The 16,263-nt window shown below is 38.9% G+C and overlaps 2 protein-coding genes across 3 annotated transcripts in view; both read right to left on the reverse strand.

Annotated features, from left to right (window-relative positions):
* Window positions 1-8,624: 8,624 nt before the first annotated feature.
* On the reverse strand, window positions 8,625-14,419 carry LOC139897545 (putative F-box protein PP2-B12). 2 transcript variants are annotated; one of them, XM_071880246.1, is made up of 4 exons: window positions 13,962-14,419; window positions 12,898-13,016; window positions 12,135-12,516; window positions 8,625-8,872 (listed from the first exon to the last, which is right to left on the reverse strand). In XM_071880246.1, exons 1-4 carry the CDS (start codon window positions 14,355-14,357, stop codon window positions 8,810-8,812), a joined length of 960 nt encoding a protein of 319 aa, XP_071736347.1. In that variant the 5' UTR covers window positions 14,358-14,419; the 3' UTR covers window positions 8,625-8,809. The 2 variants fall into 2 exon arrangements, with proteins under 2 accessions (XP_071736347.1, XP_071736348.1); XM_071880247.1 differs by lacking the exon at window positions 8,625-8,872 and having other exon boundaries at window positions 11,486-12,516; window positions 13,962-14,411.
* Window positions 14,420-15,404: 985 nt separating this feature from the next.
* Window positions 15,405-16,263, reverse strand: part of LOC139901176 (uncharacterized mitochondrial protein AtMg00810-like) — a 38,490-nt gene continuing 37,631 nt past the window's right edge. Inside the window, exons 3-4 of the mRNA XM_071883909.1 lie at window positions 15,807-15,994; window positions 15,405-15,672 (exon numbers count right to left, since the gene is read on the reverse strand). Coding sequence (XP_071740010.1) covers window positions 15,405-15,672; window positions 15,807-15,994 — 456 coding nt within the window. The remainder of the gene's footprint in view (window positions 15,673-15,806; window positions 15,995-16,263) is intronic.

A 16,263-nucleotide genomic window follows, 5' to 3' on the forward strand; every position in this document is an offset into this window, starting at 1 on the left:
AAAAACATCAAGAACACAAAATCTAGTGATTTTAGAAAGTTACCCAAATGAGATGTAATCGGTATGGAATCGAAGAGGAAGTTGCAAGGAGTTCAAATATGTAGTTTGTTTTGATTGAAGCTTTCTTGAACGAATTTAGATGATGATTCTTGGAGATGAAGATTGAGAGAAATTTGGAAAGTATTAAATAAAAATGGAAATGAAATGAAAAAGGAAATGGGGAGGTGGGGTTGACTAGTCAAAGCTAGTCACCTCTTTGGCACCTTGGCAAAATTAGTCCCTCAAGTTCGGTTACGGGTGCGTGAGTTACCTAAACAAGATGTTTTAAAACGCGTATTAACGGAAGATGTTATAATCATATAACGGAATTTAAATAGTTAAACGGAAAAGTAAACGAAAAAAGGCGGGATGTTACATTACCTACTCCTTAAAAGAAATTTCGTCCCAAAATTTAAGTAGGCGTAGTAGTCGTTGTTTCTTCCTCGAAATCATGCGTTTCCGGAACCGGGAATAAGTGAGGGTATTTCCTTTGCATTTGATCTTGCCTTTCCCAAGTAAACTCGGGTCCTCTTTTGGCATTCCAACGAACCTTGACAATCGGGATTCGGCTTTGTTTCAAAGTCTTGACGGAGGTGTCCACAATTTCAACCGGTTCCTCCACAAAATGAAGTTTGTCATCAATAGTAAGTTCCTCGAGAGGGATGACGATATCGGGTTCGGCAAGGCACTTTTTCAAGTAGATACATGGAAGGTAGGATGAATGGAGCTCAACTGAGGTGAAAGATCTAAACGATAAGCAACTGTTCCAATACGCTCCAAGATTTCGAAAGGACCAATATACCGCGGATTTAGCTTCCCGCGTTTCCCAAAACAGATTACACCTTTCCAAGGTGTGACTTTTAACATTACTTGGTCACCGACTTAAAATTCGAGGTCGTTGCGTCGTTTGTCGGTATAGTTCTTTTGACGACTTCGGGCCGTCCTAAGCCTATCTCGGATTTGAACGATTTTCTCGGTTGTTTCGTGAATGAGTTTGGGTCCGGTGATTTGTGTGTCGCCTACTTCGGCCCAATAAAGAGGTGAACGACATTTTCGGCCATATAAAGCTTCGAATGGTGCGACGTTAATACTCGCGTGATAGCTATTGTTGTAGGAGAATTCGGCGAGAGGCAAGTGCTTATCCCAAGCTTTTCCAAAGTCGACAACGCAAGCTCGTAGCATGTCTTCCAAAGTTTGGATTGTGCGTTCGCTTTGTCCGTCGGTTTGTGGATGATATGCGGTGCTCATGTCTAAACGTGTTCCCAACGCTTCTTGTAAAGTACGCCAAAATCTAGAAACAAAACGGCCATCTCGGTCGGAGATAATCGATAACGGTACACCGTGTCGTTCTACGATTTCTTTAATGTAAAGTTGTGCGAGTTTCTCCATGTTGTCGATTTCCTTCATGGTGAGAAAGTGTGTGGATTTGGTGAGACGGTCAACAATAACCCAAATGGTATCATAACCGCCCGTCATTTTTGGTAGTTTGGTGATAAAATCCATTGTTATTCTTTCCCACTTCCATTGCGGGATTTCGGGTTGTTGGAGTAACCTGGATGGTCTTTGGTGTTCGGCTTTGACTTTGGAACATGTCAAACACTTGGCAACATAAGTAGCTACGTCCCTTTTGATGTTCGGCCACCAATATTGTTCTTTAAGGTCGTGGTACATCTTATTGGCACCGGGGTGAATCGAGTATCGTGACTTATGGGCTTCATCTAAAATAAGGCTTCGTAGGTCCCCATATCTAGGCACCCAAATCCTTCCGGCGAAATATCGGAGTCCGGTCTCCCTAATTTCGAATCGAGAGACGAGAATGTTCAAGAGCTCGTGTGAAACATTTTCATCCTTGAGAGCCTCATCTTGGGCTACCCGAATTTGGCTATTAAGGTTGGTGTGGATGGTGATGTTTAAGGCTCGGACACGAAGAGGCACCGCTCTTTCTTTTTGACTTAAGACATCGGCTACTACATTTGCCTTTCTGGGATGGTAACGAAGCTCACAATCGTAATCATTTAAGGTTTCAATCCACCTTCGTTGTCTCATGCTTAGTTGATTTTGATCGAAGATGTGTTGGAGACTTTTGTGATCGGTAAAGATAGTACTCTTGGTTCCATAAAGATAGTGTCTCCACATTTTAAGTGCAAAGACAACGGCTCCGAGTTCGAGATCATGTGTCGTGTAGTTTCGTTCATGAATTTTGAGTTGTCGAGAAGCATAAGAAATGACTTTCGTTCGTTGCATCAACACACACCCAAAACCATGTTTCGAGGCGTCGCAATACACAACAAAATCATCGTTGCCTTCGGGAAGTAACAAGATAGGAGTGGTGGTTAGCTTCGTTTTCAAGATTTGAAATGCGGATTCTTGTTCGGTTGCCCAAACAAATTTTCTTCCCTTATGAGTTAACGCGGTTAGAGGACGAGCGACCAAAGAGAAATCTTTGATGAATCTACGATAGTATCCGGCGAGACCCAAGAATTGACGAATGTGAGTAGGAGTAGTAGGAGTCTCCCATTTACTAATGGCTTCGATTTTTGATGGATCGACTTTAATACCTTGGTCACTTACAACATGACCAAGAAATTGAATTTCCTTCAACCAAAATTCACACTTGGAGAATTTAGCATAGAGTCGTTCTTGTCTTAAAAGTTCAAGCACAAGTCGGAGGTGTTCCTCGTGTTCTTCTTCGCTTTTAGAATAAACCAAAATATCATCGATGAACACGATAACAAATTTGTCAAGATACGGTTTGCACACGCGGTTCATAAGATCCATGAACACCGCCGGTGCGTTAGTGAGACCAAATGGCATGACAAGGAATTCATAACTACCATAACGAGTTCGGAAAGCGGTTTTGGAGACATCTTCCCCCTTAACCCTTAATTGATGATAACCCGAGCGGAGATCGATTTTCGAATATTCACAAGACCCTTGTAGTTGATCAAAGAGGTCATCGATGCGAGGAAGAGGATATCGATTTTTAACCGTCAATTTGTTTAGTTCACGATAATCAATGCACATTCGTAGGGATCCGTCTTTCTTTTTAACAAACAAAATCGGAGCGCCCCAAGGTGAATGGCTAGGTTGGATAAAACCACGATCAAGTAGTTCTTGGATTTGACTTTGCAATTCTTGCATTTCGGATGGAGCAAGTCTATATGGTGAACGTGCTACGGGTGCGGCTCCCGAAATAAGATCGATTTGGAATTCAACCGGTCGATGAGGTGGAAGACCCGGCAATTCGTCGGGAAATACATCGGAATAGTCGCTAACAATTGGCACATCATTGATGTGCTTCTCATCGGACTCGACTTTCTTAACGTGAGCAAGGATCGCAAAACAACCCTTACGGAGTAGTTTTCTAACTTTAATGCACGAAACGAGGTTGAGTCCTGTGCAACTCTTATCGCCATAAATAATCAAGGGTTCACCATTCTCGATAGGAATCCGGATTGCGTTAAGATCACAAAGGATGTGAGATTTCATTTTAGCTAGCCAATTCATACTGATTATTACATCGAGGCTTCCTAGTTCCATGAGTATCAAGTCAATTTCAAACTCATTACCCAAAATGTTTAACGTACACCCCCGGTAATATGTGTCGGCACTCAATAGTTTCCCGTTGGCCACTTTAATGGTATAAGTGGTATCTAGTGGAAGTGGTGGAGTGCTAAAAGAATGAGTCAAAGTCTTGGATACAAAACTCTTATCGGCACCCGAATCGAATAAACAAGTAACATAAGTGTTGTTGAGGAGAAACGTACCCGTGACTAATTCATTGTCATCTCGGGCTTCCTCGGTGTTGATGTTGAAAGCTCGGCCGCGTGTGTTGGGGTTGGCTTTCTTCTTCGGACATGCATTTCTAAAATGACCCGTTTGGCCACATTCATAACAAGTACCTGATTTTGGTGCATTGGGCACTTTTTGAGCAACGGGGGGGGGGGGGGGGGGGGCACTTCTACAATTGTTGGCCACATGACCACCCCTTTGACACCGGTGACAAAAGAGATTGCTACATTCACCATAGTGGTGTTTGTGGCATTTGTTGCAAAAGGGTTTATTTCGACCATAGCTTTTCTTGGCGTCGGAGGTGAAAGGCTTTTTGGTGAAGTTGCTGTTGTAGTTGTTGCTTGATTGGGGGGCTTCCCATTTTCTTTTGTTTCCGCCCATTTTATCCTCGACCTTAGGTGCCGGAACTACGATTTCGTCAGCCGTTTCGAACAATTAGCGGGCCATGTTTAAGGCTTGTTGTAGGTTAGCGGGTTTGGATGACATCACTCCTTGTTTGATGCTCTTTGGAAGACCATCCATATAGAGTTCAACCCTTTAAGATTCGGGGTTCACGAGGTTGGGACACATCAAGGATAGCTCGGCGAATCGTTGATTGTAGGCCTTGAGATCGTTTCCGACCGCCTTTAAAGTTCTTAGCTCTTGTTCGAGCTTTCGGGTTTCTTCACGAGGGAAAAATTCGACGATCAACCTTTCCCTTAAATCGGCCCAAGAGAGGGTGTGAGCTTCATCGGTACCCACCGATTGTACAAACGTGTTCCACCACGTGAGGGCGATACCGGCAAAGGTGTGGGTGGAATATTTGACTTTATCTTGATCCCGACAATCGCTTATGCTAAAAACGGCTTCCGTTTGTTCGAACCATCGAGTGAGTACAACCGGTCCCCCGGTTCCATCAAAAGTGTGAGGTTTTCACTCCATGAAGGCTTTATAGGAGCACCCTTCGCTTGAGTTACCGGCCCCCTGATTGTTGTTGTGGTTGTTGTTATTGTTGTTGTTGGAGGAGTGACCGGCCATAGCTGCATCCACGGCGGTGGCTATCATCCATTGAAGGGCTTGTTCGGGAGTCTCATGGCGTGGCACACGGCGAGGAGGCATTGTTCCTTCAAAACACAAGAATACCGTTGATTAGTATTTTCAATAATACTAATCATGATATGGAATTAGGATAGAGAGAAAAATTTTCCTTGACTCGCCTTAAATTCTTTATGCCATATTTTCGGAACGTTCATATGAGTCACCGTAATATAATCCCGGAAATTATATTACCCTAATTCATATGTGCATTCGAAATTATTTCACTAAGTCAAGGTGGCGTGTCAATCAAATTAGACAACGTGAGATTAGGATGAAATAAGAGTAGATATGAGGAGAAACGTTCGAGTATAAATGCACAAGTAGTCAAGTAATTCCTACTTCAAGTCTATATGCCAGTTGTAGTCTAGACTCACCAATGTACCCTATGACTCGGGGTTGACGCCAATGAACTCTAAATCCCTACAACCAATGCTCTGATACCATCTGTAGCGACCCGACCAAATCATGTTTGACGGCGCCAACTACTTAGGTCCCGTTACGTGGTCATAAGTCTTTAACATGACGTTGACCAAAATATGTCGCATTCATTTCATAAGTAAAAGGATGTTTCAAGTTTACAAATGTAGTTCAAAAGACTAGTTACATTACAATGTTTAACGTACGAATGAAACCTATGCGACACAATTTAAAGTAGTCAAAAGACGCTCCAACTATGCATGTATACTCGACATCCAAGCAAGTATCAAAAAGAGTGCGGAAGCATGTATCAAGTAGCGTTCAAGGACCTGATAAAACATATAGAAAACTGTCAACGAAAACGTTGGTGAAATCATAGGTGTTTTAGTAACGTTGCATTTGAACCACAAGATTTAATATAATATGATTATCAAAATAATTTGCATTCCAAAGTTGTTATTTGTTTCGCGGGAACCCAATTATCAAACTTAACTGTTTTGCACCCTTTGCGTAGTGTTAGAACATACACTAGACCCGAAAATACATTTCATCCGCTAACGGTAGCGAACCGTCCGAATGAGGCTCGTCAAGCCCATGTGATCACATAATATAAGTTCACATTTACACCCTGAAAGTGTAACTAATGATAATTGAATTGAGGATTTTTGTTCAAACCCGTACGTGGAATGTTCGTTTTCGTACTTGTGTTCAAAGTGTAAAAGTATGATACGTATATGTGTCTCATCCCATAGTTTAAAGCATAAAAGTTGTTTGGAAGATGGGACTATGATCTCACCTTGTGTACACGAGTAATAAGTACTTCAACAAGTAACGTGTGCAAAGAACAATGCTAGTCTTGACCTAAACAAATAGGTCATATCAATAACGGTAAACGCGATAGGTCAAAGATATTCAATTAGTCTTATGGCTCGTTACGACTCGATTATGTAGCATGTGAATCAAATTGTCAAGTTTTATGCAAGATACTAGTATAGAAACAAGTTAGATAGATTGCACAATCATTTGGTTAAGTTTGACAAAAAGTCAAACTTTGGTCGTGTCAAAGTCAACGAAAAAGTCAACACGTTCGGGTCGGGTCCCGAACTATTTTTCTGAGGTTTTTATTCATATATAAGCATGTTAGAACAAGTCTCATGTGAATCGGAGGTTCATAGTGTGCCAAACATTTTTCGTATTTTGGACAAGGTGGTCAGAAGCTGGACACGCCTTATGTCGAGCCGCGACAAAGGCTGGCCGCGCCGCGGCATTACACGCGAGCTGGTGTCTGGCCAGTTTCAGTTTTCTAAGTCTCAACCCAAAACCTTTTTATGCATAAAACACAAACCACAAACACTTAGAACTCGTATCTTATATCGTTGGAAAGGTAATTTGGCAAGGAACACGACTCAGCACATTTCAACAACCAAAAACATCATTTGCAATAACCAACTTTTCAAAACAGAACCTACAAACACGGTGGTAGTGTATATCAGTGGTGGTCGATGGTGATGGTAGTAAGTGGTGGTTGAAGATAGTGGTTCAAGATTTTGTAGTTTTTATGTTTGATATGGAGAAAGAAGATGAAGGAGGGAAAGTAAAAAGGAAATAATGAGAAGAGACATCATTAAGTTAAAAAAAGCTGACCACTATAAGATACAGAGATACACCAATACACCTGTTTCAAAGTTAATAATATTTTTCATTGTGCACATGGTTTAAGAAGTAGACATGGACGGTCCAAATAAATAATCCCATATTTTAAAGGTGATAGATTTGGAGCGGAGGCGGAACATTATTAGGGCAATATGGGGCACTTGTTTATTCTAAATTTGTAACTCTAAGTGGTAAATGGTAAATATTTATATATTTGGGGGACTTGTAGCAAAAAGGACTTGTACATAGTACCCCTCCAAAATATAAATCCATTAGATAACGCTACTAAGGAATGGTATCTTTGTGTTTGTGTAAATGATAACTCAATTCAAATTGAATTGACGTGTTGTTATATGTTATTATTCTTATATGTATAACTATGAAATCATTCTTAAACATAAAAAATTATGTTACATAAGAATGATTTTGTCCCCCTCCACGATGCCATACAAATTCCACGTTACCATTCAAAACACAAACATGGCTACAGATGTGTTGGTGAAATTCATAGCTATGAGAATATATCATTTTACAAACGTGAAAGCGGAAAGTTGAAAGGTGTAGATTTCGAGGTTGTGACTGCGTTCTCACTGAAGCCTTGATGTAGATTTTACGAGGGTGTCTGTTGAATTTTTTGATTGTTGAGAAGGGAAATCAGAGATAGACGGATATTCTATACGGGTGCACGTTGACATATCAGTGGTGGTATTGGACGTGTCTAGAGCGATGGAAATCCTGTGATTTATGTCTCACACACTTTAACGGATCTTCGAGTGTAAGAAGATGGAGGTGTAGAAATCCAGATGACCCAAGCTAAGAACTAAGTGATTGAATTATCACTCAGCGGTGTTTTTTTGGTGTTGAAAGACTTCCTTCCCCAACGGGAAACCGGGTGTGGAGTGTCCTGGGTGGTAATCTGGTGATATCAAAAGGAGTTGTTAGTCGGCTAATTTTGAGTTGTGAGAGTTTAAACATTGTTGACGGTTGAGGCGGTTTTGATTTCCAATTTTGAATAGGTGTGTTGCAGAACTCTTTATCGAATGTATGCCATCCCCGCTTAGATTGCAGTGTGCGTGTCTCAAGTGTCCTTGGGGTATACATGGGGTTCATTGACATAGTTGGAATGGAGATTGATGTAGGGCTGATTAATCTTCAAGTAGGAGATTGTTGACTATATGAAGATTATCAAAAGGTTTCAGATGGCATACCGCTCGCAAGTTGCGAGGTGGAAGTCATGGGGTGCGAGAATGTGTTGAAATTGGCCGAGGGATATCGAGAGTATCGCGAGATCAGGCTCATGGTTCGCGATATGTTTGGAAGCCAACGTGAAATTTTAGATTTTTTCTTCTTGTGGGTCGCAAGACATGGCTCATGGACCATGGACTAAACCCTTCTCCACGTTGGAGTTGAGATATAACCATGTTAAATACTGTGTCATTTTACTTGTTTATCGTTGTTTATATATTCGTTTGTCGTATGTGGGTGTAAATCAATTACACGAGTTTTGTGTGAGTTGGATTTTTTGCTTATGTGAAACGACCCAACCCGATATTATACCGTCCCGAAAAATTTTCTTTTATATAACGCATAAATATTTGATAACAACGACGCAATGAATATGTTTACAAAACATTTCCAATACCCGACAAGTTTAAACAACCTTAATTTATAAATTACATAATTTGGTGTCAAAATGGCATAACAACCCACGACCCGTTTAACAAGACCAAAAGACACTTTCAACCCAAAGCGTTTAATTCTGACATAAGACCGAGCATGGTGATTGGGAAAACACTACCCAATCCTAAATCGAATCCAAAAGCAAAGTTTTCTAAGCAACCCGCAATAATCCACTAATCCCCGCGCTTACCCTTGCCACCTCTTCCTTGCGAATCTATAAAAATATAAACAACAAGAGGGTAAGCTATAAAGCTTGGTGAGGGTAAACATACTATATACATACATATGCATAAAATGAATATGTATCACCAACACAAGTAATAAACACATACCACATCCTTATATAACTACGCAAAGTTATACATAACGTACCACCATGCCAAAACCGCAAGATTAGCTACAACACAACAATATATATATATATATATATATATATATATATATATATATATATATATATATATATATATATATATATATATATATATATATATATATATATATATATATACATATACGAAAATATATCCAATACCACAAGGTTAACCCATTAACCTTAAACATATGAAGGTTGGCCCAACAACACATGCCTAAGTGAATCTGAACTACACGAGATTCACTACCTTCCTCCCGACTACAATTGAGGATGGCCGAACTACACACGTCTTATGAATATGAACTGCACAAGATTCATACCTCAACTAAATGACTATAGGGTTGGCGGAACTACGCACGTCCGTGTGGATCTGGACTACACAAGAGGCACACCCTAAGTCATAACAACACAACTGGGAATGTCGGAACTACACACGACATAGTGAATCTGAACTACACAAGATTCACCATCCCAACACACCTCATCAACATCGCCGGGGTTGGCCTAGTCACAAACCAACGTGAATCTGTATACTCACAAGATTCACTACCCCAAGGGTGGTAACCCAAAACGCATAAACGTACAACATGGACCCGATCAAACCCACGGAGTCCATTCTCCCATACGCATGTAGAGTAAACCCGAGCAAGGGCCACTCTATACACTCGCACCCATCCTACACATACATACGCATATAATATATTTACACTCACCTTAGCGCCCTAATAAATGCAAAGTCAAGTCCGCAAACCATCAATGGAAAGTGCGTATTTCATTTATCACATAACAAACAACATAATTAGGGTGGATTACAAATCAACCCAAATTGACACTTAGTGCAGTTTTGACCCAAATGCACTTCCAAGCACAAACAACGCCCAAACTAACCAATAATCACTCAAAGCTAGTGAAAATGGTCATATAACGCCAATTAAACCGAAATGCAAGTAACAAATACTTGTCTTCCCTAATTTGACTCATAAACCCAAATTTTGACCCATTTCAAAATTGGTCTTCCAAATACACCCAAATGGGATCCAACACTTTCATAATCACTAACACTAGTTATTACACCCACTTTACAAGCCCTTTACATGGCCAAGTTGGTTTCCAACCCAAAACCCACCAACAACAATATAAAACCCGATTACTAGCTCCTAACTTCCATTAAAGAGCTATGTGGGTTTTCTCAATAACCTTTAAGCTCAAACCCTAACATGAACACCAAATTAAACAATTGAAACTTGGAGTTAGAACTTACCACAACAACCACAACGTAGTCATGAACGAGGTGAACAACTTTAACTCTTAAGCTTTCACCCGAATCGACATTGTTCTTCCTTAAATGCAACTTTCTCATTCTAAAATGGGGTTTCTCTTTCTATGGTTTTGAGAGGATGAGGAGATGAAGAAAAGAAGAAATGAGGATAGGGATAAGGATAAGGTTTGGCCATATGTAAGGCCTCAAAACCGTTCATGACATGAAAAGACCAAAGTGCCCTTCATTTAACCTCTTTAAAAATAGAAAAGAATGCTGATGCAGGTCTTGGCACGGCGTGCCACCTAACTGGCACGACGTGCCACTTAGGTTCTGAATTTGCTGATGTTTGCCTTCGCACGGTGTGCAACCTTCTTGGCACGACGTGCCACTCTGAAACTGGTTTTGCTGAATTTTGCTTTAACACAACGTGCCACTTTCTTGGTACGGTGTGCCACTCTGAAACTGAATGTGATGTATAAAATTAAATATTCATACGCCACAATTGATACACCCAATCATAATTGAGGTAAAGCAACCATAATACATTATTAGAAATGTCGTAAGAAGTATGTTTTTACATTAAAACATGTTTTACGACTCCGGCCTCTTATTTAAATGCCTGCACATTTACGTTTGAGTTCAGGGTGTTACATTATGACGACATCAGTTTGGGTCGTTCTGCTGCCAATTCCTAGCTTATTTACCCGAAATGGTGCACATAAAGAGGATTTTAACTAATGAAAGTCTTTTATTATAGTGGTGAGTTTAAGCTTATAGGTGTGGGGTTTAAAGACCACTATTTTGAATTTTTTTTTATACAATGTATACTTCAAATTTTATAGGACACTATCAAATTTAACTATACGATCCCATATATTTTTAAAATGTACTCCGTATTGTTTTCTAAGGTAAACAATCACTAAAACTACGTACATTCATATATAATAATTAGTTTTGAAACTTTTTTTTAGACCCCATTAAAATTTTATCCTAAATTCGCCACTGGCTATGTATTATAATTGATTGTACCCCTTTGCATGTTTCTTGCGTGCTATTAATAATAATTGCTAAGCTTTCTAAAAAAAAAGAGTAATAAAACCCTACAGTTTTTTTTTTCCTGCAGAAAAAACGAAAACTCATATTGAAACCGAGACCGTTTTCCAAAGTGAAACGCGCTCAACAAGGATTACAAACAGACAAGTGAAACGAAGAAGCTCGTACCTAAAAAGCAACTATCTAAACCGAGCCACTTCAACAACCCAAAAACCATAAAGACAAACTAACTAAACAAAACCAATTACAATATGATGAAAAGAAAACACACCAAACAAACAAGTTTATACGCCTTCGCAGCCCCTACTTCAATTAAGGCAAGCTTTCCTTTATTAGTAAAGGGGTCTAATGCATGGAGATTGACCTGGGGTGCTACAGAATCCACCCCCTCATCAGGAGAGGCATTCTTTTTAGTTAGTGAAGTCGTAGGGGGCAGGCCAGCTCATTGGTTGGCTTCATTACCCGACTACTTACCCTCTACGAACAACATAAAACCATGCAGTTACCAACAAAACATTTTTGTTAATTATAGGTGCATAATTATACTTGATACTCGTATAACTTTTACAGTAACTATAACTAAACCTATATATAAGATATTCTTAAAAAGTAGTATCTGATTTAAAACCCTCAATATTTCACATATTGTTGCTTGCACAAATGATTTACCCAAAACAACATTACCCCAATTCGCCAAACAGTGCCAAATAAAACCAAAATGCGAACGTATTTTACAAACCCATACTATAACCAAACCATACGCAGAAAGGACTAATTAGGCCTAACCTCGATACCCTCCACAATAAGACCACTTTTCCAGCTTAAGTGCTCATGTAACACCATCTCGACCTCACCTTCATCTCCATCGCTACAATAGAACTCACCCAACTTGATCTCCATCCATCCATCCTTTCTCATAGTATGAGTCACAACCACACGATCACGTCTTGGTACCCTCGGTTGTTGAAGATAAACATTTGAGGTCTCGTTTCTTATCTCACCCAAAGTTACTATTGTTTTCGCAGGCACACCTAGTCCGTGTGCATCTTGAGTTACTCGATACACAAGATATGCCCCATAAATACTCTCTTGTGAGAGTACCGATGTATCTATTATGCCTCGGATATCAAGCCACCATACTTCTCTAAGTATGCCTGCTTCCGCAAACCTGAACAGGCACATATATCTTTTTTTCTTAAATATATAAAATAAAGACAAAATATCAATAATGGTCCGTGTTGTCTGTGAAAGAAATCTCTGGTGGTCCCTGAACTTTTTTTTGGTCAATGATAGTCCTTGATTTGCGTTTGAATCACCGACGGTCCCCGTGGTCTGCATTTCGAATCACCAATGGTCCTCGTGGTTTGATTTTTTTAGTCAAAGATGGTGCGTGAGATATGCACCATAGAGACCATTGGTGATTCACAATGCAAACCACGGGGAGCACCTTGACGACAAAATTGAGGGACCACCATTTCTGATACAAATCACAGGGACCATTCTTGATATTTTGTCTAAAATAAATAAATGGAGCGAAAGAGTGAAAGACCTGGATCCGGGTACAGGTCCCCATTCCCAGTAGCGAGCGTCATCTTGCCAGGCAATCGATAGGTCCCTTGCCCCCAACATATAGCACTTCTTTCCAGTCTCCTTATCTAGTTTGAAGGCCTGTTTATTTATGAATTTATATAAGATCAGTAATCTCATATATTAGCAGAAATTACTTTAAAATTTACCCATTATGTAATTTTTTTTTTTTAACATATATATATTTTTTTAACGGCAAAGCAAACTTTTATTAATCCTCTAGCAAGAAACTAGAAGGAATAAAAACGAAAATACAAGAAATTACAATAACATCGATAGCCAATGGTAACAAATAAGATTATCTCTACTTCTATTATTAAGACACTAGCAAAAACAATAGAAAGGCTTTTGAAGCCAATTTAGTCATTATGTATTAGTTCTTCTAACTCGGTAGTACGTTCAAGCTAAACATGTTTTAATGGAAATGTGAAGCACATACTTTAAATAATACAGTATAAAGAGACCTATTTATGTTTGAATTACTGAATATCAATTTTTCCAAAAATAAAATAAAATACAATAAAAAAGCATCAACTACCTTTTCTCAATATTTCTTTTTGAAACGCGATTTTTTTGGCATCAGTAGATCATTTCTTTCAACGACCTTCATCATTTGCACGTAACACACAAGTTCGGCGGAAACCCGATCGACGGTACCCGGGAACACATCCATTCGGGCAGTGGTTTCGGGTAGGTGTCCGTGAACGAATAGGGTCAATATATACCACCATTATTGGTGTTCAATTGGTTTAAAGAAAATATCGAACCCATGACCTCTCCCTATCCCATGACACAAAATACATGGAGAGAACCGTTGAGATATGCCCGCAAGTTCACCTTTTCTCAATATTTAATTGATAATATATTATATGTTCTCTAATTTGTATTCATTCCAAAAGCAGAAAAAAAAAAAAAAAAACTACTGTAATTATCTATTAAAATGTGATTTTATACAATTAGCCACATATATACAGATCAACGAATAAAAGTACTAAGTAATCGTTTTGCAAAGGATGAATGAGTTACCAAACGACCACGATCCAGGAGTAAATACGAGTCGGATAACTGTACATAAAGCTGCTTTTTAGAATCAAAAACAACAGGAGCAGAAACAGCTCTGCCAATGACGTCACGATAATCGGACGGCAGAAACCGCTCCCAAACAGAATCAGAATCAGCAGCTGCATTGAATAATTTAGAGATAGCCGCAAATCGAGATGCATCACGAGGTGAAGTACATGATATTAGGTCTGAAATGCATCCTTCAGGTAGTACCGAAATACTGGGAGATTTGTTCATTTCTTCTGTCTCTCTGATTTTGTGTAGATGATGGTGATCGAAAGTAATTAATGAAAAACAATTGAGTGTGATCAATAAATCTTTGAAGTCTACGTCAAAATATCTTTGTTGTTGTGTTTTCATTTGTTTTCTTTTTGCGTTTTTGTTACGATAACTTAATCAGGTGGATTTGATTGATTGACTTCTTCAGTCTCTTGTGTTGACATTATACCATTTTATCATTTAACAAATAAACTAGTTTAAGTATTTAAAGACCATCTTTTGAACACGTATTTATCAAAAGAACATACAAAGAAAATTAATATTAATATTAATAATTAATAATGATGATTATATTAATACGAATATTATAAATAAATACATATATCATCACTGAAACTTTTTATGTAACACGATAATAATATATAAAAATTCAGTTTGTTACGGTGAACATTTACGTCTTCCTTATCAATAAAAATACTCCGTAGTATTTTTCAATAGTCAACATAATTGCCTCATATGAAGCATTAAAAGTTTACAACTTCGGTATCAATAAAAATAATTTTCTACAATTATCAAGGAGTAAAAATGGTAAAGAATGGTAAAGAATTTTCTACAATTTTCTACAACTTCGGTTCCTTTGCGATCTTCTTAGCCTTGACGATAACTTCATCAATTCCTCCAACTATGTAAAATGATCCAATACACTTTACACAAACAAACACACAATAACCGATTAGTATAACACGGGTACATGAAGATTTACCCGTAAGCAATGCAAAGTTAAGCAAATATACCATCAAATTGCAATGCTTCTAACATATCCAATATACTAAAATGCTTTGAAAGCTCTCGGGTTTGAAAGAGCTCTAGGGTTTGAAAGTGAACTTCAAAAAGAGCAATCTTTTCGGTATTGGTGTGATCAAGCAAGAAGTTGAGGACATGGCTAAACGTTTAAAGTGTGCGGTCGACATCTTCTCATTCACGTACCTTGGGATGCCTATTGGAACAAGATTTAACTAGAAAACAACATGGCAACCTATCGTAGACAAAGTCAAAAATACACTCTCGAATTGAAAAGCTAAATCGATTTTTTTCGGTGGAAGATTAACATGTTAGCATATTACAATTGTAGGAAATATCATTCTCATTATTTTACGCAGTAGGATACAATCAAATATATAATAGAGGCTACACAAAATCTAATGGGCTAGGTAATAATGGGCCCAAGTACATAATCCATCTAACATCCCCCGCAGTTTGAGCGGGAGAGGTGCGAACACTCAAACTATATCTAAACTCATCAAATAGTGCGGAAGGAAGCCCTTTGGTGAAGATGTCCGCAAACTGATATCGAGAAGGAACGTGTAGAACCCTGACCTGACCTTTAAGAACAAGGTCACGAACAAAATGTATGTCAATCTCAATATTTTCGGTGCGCTGATGTTGCACCGGGTTCCTAGACATATAGACAGCATTAACGTTGTCACAGTACACAAGTGTAGCAGAAGAAAGTGGGCAATGAAGCTCTCGGAGAAGATTCCGGACGCAAGATGTCTCAGCAACCGCGTTTGCAAAGCCGCGGAATTCTACTTTGGCGCTTGAGCGAGATGGAGTCTGTTGGCATTTATAGGACCACGAGAGAAGATTGTTACCCAAAAATACACAGTACCCGGAGTAGATCGGCGATTAGAGGGACATCCAGCCCAAGCAGCGTCGGAATAAGCAGTCAACGAAGTGGTACTAGATGCAAATACCTGTAAACCAAGATCGAGAGTGCCCTGTGAAATGTCCCGTTCTTATTGATTAAAAACGTTCCATATTAATTGATTTCGTTGCGAGGTTTTGACCTCTATATGAGATGTTTTTCAAAGACTGCATTCATTTTAAAACAAACCATAACCTTTATTTCATCAATAAAGGTTTAAAAAGCTTTACGTAGATTATCAAATAATGATAATCTAAAATATCCTGTTTACACACGACTATTACATAATGGTTTACAATACAAATATGATACAACGAAATAAGTTTCTTGAATGCAGTTTTT

This window comes from Rutidosis leptorrhynchoides, chromosome 3 (genome assembly GCF_046630445.1).
Source record: "Rutidosis leptorrhynchoides isolate AG116_Rl617_1_P2 chromosome 3, CSIRO_AGI_Rlap_v1, whole genome shotgun sequence".
Lineage (NCBI taxonomy): Eukaryota > Viridiplantae > Streptophyta > Magnoliopsida > Asterales > Asteraceae > Rutidosis > Rutidosis leptorrhynchoides.

What these genes read in the sequence shown, in the direction of transcription:
- LOC139897545 (XM_071880246.1), bottom strand. Translation starts at nt 14,357, where the DNA reads ATGAAAACACAACAACAAAGATATTTTGACGTAGACTTCAAAGATTTA. An exon ending in TCCTGGATCGTGGTCGTTTG is followed by an intron (nt 13,017 to 13,961) that starts GTAACTCATTCA and finishes ATAAATAAACAG; the next exon opens with GCCTTCAAACTAGATAAGGA. An exon ending in TTATTGTGGAGGGTATCGAG is followed by an intron (nt 8,873 to 12,134) that starts GTTAGGCCTAAT and finishes ATATTTTTATAG; the next exon opens with ATTCGCAAGGAAGAGGTGGC.